This window comes from Anopheles cruzii, chromosome 2, assembly GCF_943734635.1.
Source record: "Anopheles cruzii chromosome 2, idAnoCruzAS_RS32_06, whole genome shotgun sequence".
NCBI lineage: Eukaryota > Metazoa > Arthropoda > Insecta > Diptera > Culicidae > Anopheles > Anopheles cruzii.
Window position 1 is genome coordinate 57,672,985 of NC_069144.1, and position 6,000 is coordinate 57,678,984.

The 6,000-nt window shown below is 50.3% G+C and overlaps 1 protein-coding gene across 1 annotated transcript in view; it reads left to right on the plus strand.

Moving 5' to 3' along the window:
- The window catches only part of LOC128267073 (nuclear hormone receptor FTZ-F1-like), a 70,595-nt gene extending 69,339 nt beyond the window's left edge, over positions 1-1,256 (plus strand). Inside the window, exons 7-9 of the mRNA XM_053003864.1 lie at positions 597-855; positions 923-1,023; positions 1,097-1,256. Coding sequence (XP_052859824.1) covers positions 597-855; positions 923-1,023; positions 1,097-1,243 — 507 coding nt within the window. The 3' untranslated portion in view covers positions 1,244-1,256. The remainder of the gene's footprint in view (positions 1-596; positions 856-922; positions 1,024-1,096) is intronic.
- The last annotated feature ends 4,744 nt before the right edge of the window (positions 1,257-6,000 follow it).

Here is a 6,000-nt window from a genome sequence, read left to right on the forward strand (position 1 = left end):
TGACACATAATTTGCTCCGATTCATTGTTCGCACTCGCGTTGGGAGTTATTTTTGGAGCTTCGGCGCGATCTGCGTGGGGAGAAGCATAAATCCGCGCTCCCTCCAAAGCGAAGCCTCAAAGAGCCGGTGCGCAATTGAACGTAGCATGAATCAAAGTTTGAAGTGCGAGTTACAACGCGAAGCAAGCCCAAAACGGCCGCCGCCTGGTGGTCCTGGTGCCGCGGCGGAGCCATGCAGTCGATGAAGCAACGCGCGCAGTCGACCGAAATCAACCATCAAAACTGCACTTCGCCGAGCCGAGTCGAGTGAAAATCTGGGCCATGGTCAAGTGATTGTTGCTCGCGTATTGCGGCGTTTTATTATTACATTTTTTTTTGCGTCTTTCGGACTTGTTCGGTTCGGGGCCCAACCGAGCCTCTTCGTCTTCGCCACACACTTTCTCGTTCACTTCGGGGCGCTTCGTGGAGAAACTTTCGCATTGGCCAAGCGGACGGCACGGCTCCGAAGGACATCCGCGTCGTCGGCTTACAAATCCATTTGTGGCCGAACAGTAATTAACCATTTCCTCTTCGGTTTGGGGCGCTCTCGCTGCTAGGTGGACGATCAGATGAAGCTGCTGCAGAACAGCTGGTCGGATATGCTGGTGCTCGACCACATACACCAGCGCCTGCACAACGGGCTGCCGGACGAAACCACCCTGCACAACGGGCAGAAGTTTGATCTCTTAGGTTTAGGGCTGCTGGGCGTACCGAGCCTGGCGGAGCACTTCAACGAGCTGCAGAACAAGCTGCAGGAGCTCAAGTTCGACGTCGGGGACTACATCTGCATGAAGTTTTTGCTGCTCCTGAACCCTGGTAAGTGCTGTGGAAGGTGCTGGTCAATCGCGCATTCGTGATGCTGATTCCTAATCCCCGTCCACAGACGTCCGGGGGATCACCAACCGGAAGACGGTCGTCGAAGGCTACGAAAACGTGCAAGCGGCTCTGCTGGACTACACCCTCACCTGCTACCCCTCGGTGCCTGTAAGTGTACGCGATGACGCAACGCACCCCCCGATCCAATCGATTAATCCCTGTTCGCTTTTCGCATTTCCAGGACAAGTTCAGCAAGTTGCTCAGTATTATTCCGGAGATACACGGAATGGCGGCCCGGGGCGAGGAGCACCTGTACATCAAGCACTGCGCCGGCAGCGCCCCCTCGCAGACGCTGCTGATGGAGATGCTTCACGCGAAGCGAAAATGAAGCTGGCCGATCGTACCGCCGCCGCCGCCCCATCATCACGATCCGGCCGATCGTGGGGTGCCGTCGGAACACCGGAACACCGCCGCCCTCGAGGACGTGCAGCTGATGACGACGGCGACGACGACGATGATGATGATGATGATGGAGGAGTAGAGGAGCCGGACCGTCCACCTCGAAACGCGGAGTCGAAAGCAAAGCTTTCGCGGGCTGGTTTTTAGTATTTCTACGTTTTTTTCGCTGGGGCGGGTTACACACACCCTCTAGTTCCGTTGATTTACATACAGCATGAAGAAAACGCAGGCGGGGGCACCAAATTGTGGCTGGCTATTTAAGAACCGCCGGGTCGGGGTCGATTTTCTTACACTATTTTTCTTTCTTCGTTTGGGACCACCGCCCCAAAGTGGCCGGATTTCGGATTAAGTTTAAGCTGGCTCGGCTCTGCCGTTTCTCTCCCGTTTACTTTAACAAAGTAAGAACCGTTCCGATTCCGTTAAGACCGCCCGAAGCCAGAGAGAGCGAGAGAGAGAGAGAGCGAGAGAGCGAGAGAGCGAGGACACACCTTCGAACGCGCGAAGTGTGGCAGCTTAGGTGATAAACAAATTTTGTACATTAAACGCCCCGGGGGTGGCTAGGGTTGGTTAGGGAGGTTGTTGCGCGCAGCATCAGGGTCTCTGTCTGTGTCTGTGGTGTGGACTCACCGCTGGCAACGGGACCCCGTCACTGAGTGGAAGTGTGCGTCGTCGTCGCTTACAGAAGGGGAAAATACTAAAACAAAACACGTCGTTACCATTGCATCTCAGAGGAATTACAGAGAATTTTATTCTATTTATTGTGTTTACCAAGCGAACCGCCGCGAATAGGGGGTGGCACTCACCCGAAAGGACACACACACTCACGCGCATACCATTTACACGACCTTCCTCCGGGTCCGCGGTGGCACGTGGCAGCCGGCAGCGCCGCCATTGAACGTTTGCGCCATGCGGACGCTAAATTACAATCATCACCCCACAACACACACAACACACAACAATCAATCAGTGCGCGCCGTCAGTCAGGAGTAGTGTGTGCGGTCGCAAAACTCTCCCGGCCAGTGTGGCAGGGAGTGCCCTCGGTGCGCCGGGGAACCCGCACAGTGGAGCATCACAATGAGAATCAGTAAATATTACCACTTTTTTACGTTTAAAATGAGTTCGAAAAGGAACGATTTAATGTGTACAGATCTACCACGTAAGCTAACGAGCGGGGTGAACCCACAAATTAACGCTTAATCGCCGCGAAGAACAGTGTTACTGTCCGGCAGAGAGTTTGTTTTATGATTCTACCACCGATGGCGACCAATCTGGCTAGACAGGAGTCCAGTCCGTGCAAGCACGGACCACCGGACCGGTGGTTGTTAAGAGAGTGATCTTTAGGCGGTGGGTGAAGCGATGTGGCGCGCACGCGCAGTAGTGATAGAAGGGCCGGAACCGGAAACAAAGGATCTAAAACTAAGTGTTCACTAAATGTTAAAGCAAAATTCATGATTCGCGGTCTCCGGTTTGACCGGACCGCGATTCGATGCGCCGTATCTCTTGTGTTAGCGACTCGTTTGGTTTCGTTTGCGACATCACCTTTTATCCGCACGGTGCACCCGCTTTCGGTTGTTGGGCGGTTCTTTTGAGTGGGGCCGGAAAGCGTTTTAATCGACACTCTCTTTGCCCGATACTGAACGGTTTCAAAGGGCTGGGCCGAAAGGAGACACAGAATGGGAAGACAAACACACACACACACACATAGGGCGGTGGTAGGAGTTTAATTAACGTCCACGACCGTTGCCGTTTACCGTTTACACCTAGGGCGAGAACCATCTTTAACTGTTAAACAAATGCGTGTTTAAAACACTCCACACATCTCTATTACAGACAAGTGAAACAAACAAAACAAAAAACGTTAACCATAACCTGTTGATATTACCCACTTCGTACACCGGACCGGGCCCTGAGCACCGGCAAACAGCCCTCTTACTGGTGCCGGACGGCATAAAGCCGCGCTAGAGTAACAATATATTAACCTATCAACCGATCAGCAACATGCATTGTTGAGAACGAATCAAAATAGAAACCACACTCCCGCTAAATGTTATCAATAAATCCCCACTCTGCACCACACAAATAGCCCTCACATACCGGGGTGGCCGCGTGCCCCCCGCCAGGATAGCAGTATACAACAAACGAAACGGTTTTTTCGACGGGAACCGGTCGGAATGGAACTATTCAAAGCGCGGTAGTGTGTTGTGTGTGGTGTCCGAGAGTTCCGAATCGCGAGGGCAGACGAGAAACCCCAAAGGGAGGAAAGAATGATCCGAGGCGCGATCCGAGATCGAAGTGAAGGCGCGCAAACTCTTTTAGCTTGGGACCCTCTTGCTCTCTCGCGGGACTAAACATTCCACTTTGTTCTGTACGGTACTTCACGGATCTCGGTCCGTAATCTGTCCTGTCCTGTTTCCATTTACTGCTACTTGGCGCTGTTTGTAATCGTTTTCACTTTTCACCTTCTTACAATATACGAATTTCGTTGTTTCGTTTTAATACTCTCTTAATTTTACGTTCGTTTCTTTTCGGGCAAACTCTTCGGTTCGGTCCACTTGCTGTTCTGTTTCTTGCTCTTTCTCTCTTTTCTACTCCGTTTCTCTACATTTTACACCTCTTTTTGAATATGTTCTGTTCTGTTACCTTTTTCAAACACCCTTTTCTTTCTGTAGTTCTCTGTAGTTCTGTTCTCGCCGTATTTTCTACTTTTCTCCTGTCGCTCAGCTTCACCTTTTCTCCTCTATCACCTGTTCTATTTCCGTCTCTTGAACGCGCCGTGTACCTGGACCAGTACCTTTCCCTTCTAATTGTGTGTGAGACAGAGAGGCGCAAACTTAAGGGAGGCGCTGAAACAAAACATTAAAACTTTACAACCTTACAAATGAACCGAAACGAGTATAAAATGTGTTCCGAATAAATCACAAATTTACATCTCAAAACTAAAACACAAACAAATTAGTAGAAGCATCAAATGCGCCACGGTAGTGTGCACTGTTGCAGTGCAAAAGTGCAAACAAAAAGAGGGACAGTAAATGTTAGATGTTATAATTGTTGAACCGAGGGCGGCAAACCAGCATGTGTGTGTTATATAACCTAAAAGCTTTAGAAATCACCCATGAGAATACACTACACACAGCATCACAGTAACCGTAGAGCATCGGATGACGTGCAGATGAAGTGCAGACGTTGCCGAGGCTATAAAATAGAGCAAACGTAACACAAACACACACACAGTGTGGGGCGCGTATGGGGGGACAGTAGAGAACTAAATATATTTTTTGACGTCACCTTTTTTACTCCATTAGCCACTCCGGGATCATCCTCCGGGTGGGTCCTGGGGCTAGCGTGAGAGCGAGTGTGAACAAACCGTGATAGTGTGTGGTGTGTGTGGCTGTGTTGGGTGTGATTGGGTGGCGTTGGAAGTGTGTAAACGATGGTCCTTGCAAAGGACTCGCAAGTGCACACACACACACATACACACACTAGTGCACAGCATACAAAACGAAAGAAATGCCTTTTCAAAGTACAAAAGTAACAGCAGAGAGGGAGAGAGAGAGAGAGCGAGTGAGAGAAAGAGAAAGATACACGCAGAGAGAGAGCGAGAAAGAGAGAGGTTACACTCTAGCTTCATTTTGTAGATTTTTGATGATCCTCAGAGCGAGGGATATGTTAGCTTGTGATGTTGATTACTTACGCCAGACACATCCTTAGACGCTGTGATCGGCTAGCGTGTGTGTGTATGCGTATATGATTTAGCGCGCAATTTACCACTGTTTTAATGATCCTTTCGCTCAACGGAGACTAGCGATCGACACACATTTGGAAGGGAAACAACCAACGGCTCACCGCTCAACGATTTCTTCGCATAACGGAACCGGAGCCGGGTGGGTACCAAGCAAACCGGAAACAAACCCCCAATAGTAACACATACACACACACACACGTGAGAAGTAAATTGTTAAACCAAATGCTGTGACAGATTATAAGTAATAGAGAGGGAGTGAGAGAGAGCGTGCGACGTGAAGTGAAGTGAAGGTTGTGGGTAGTTGAGAACGCATGTGTGTCTGGTAAGCAGGAGCGATGTGTTGTTAATAAGTGTAGATAGCGTTAGTGTGATCACCCCACACGATCACCATCACCGATGCGAAAAAGAGAGAGAGGGAGCGAGAAAGGGAGAGCAAGGAAACATATTAGCAAACCAGCAGCATCCTTAACACATTCCAATCAGCGATCGGTGTATAGGTGAGCGAGTGGAGAAGGAGCGAAAACCGTGGAAATATTATTAGATTGAAAATCATAATTTGCCACAGTGATACATAGGCGGTAGACTTAGGCTGTACGTAGTTGGAGCTAACCGGGAAGGCCGGTGCACCGGTTCGCCGAAGATAGGGAAGGGCTAAGTTTGACTTAACGGCACCTAGCGCCGTCTAGAGACACAGACCTCTGTATAGAGCCCCACAGGATATAGTATTGTCTCTCCCCCTCTAATCGCGAGTGTGTCCCCGTTTGTTTTACCCCACCCGGAGTCCGATCGTCCGATCGGGTTGAGTGTGAGCCGTGTTAGATGGTACCACTTCCCGTTGCTCGATCGATCCTCGATGATCATTCTTTCCACACCACTTGTTGGCCGCCACTTCCGGCAGCTTCGCACGCGTTGCAAGAGAGAATGAGCGCGCGCGCGCTCGAAAT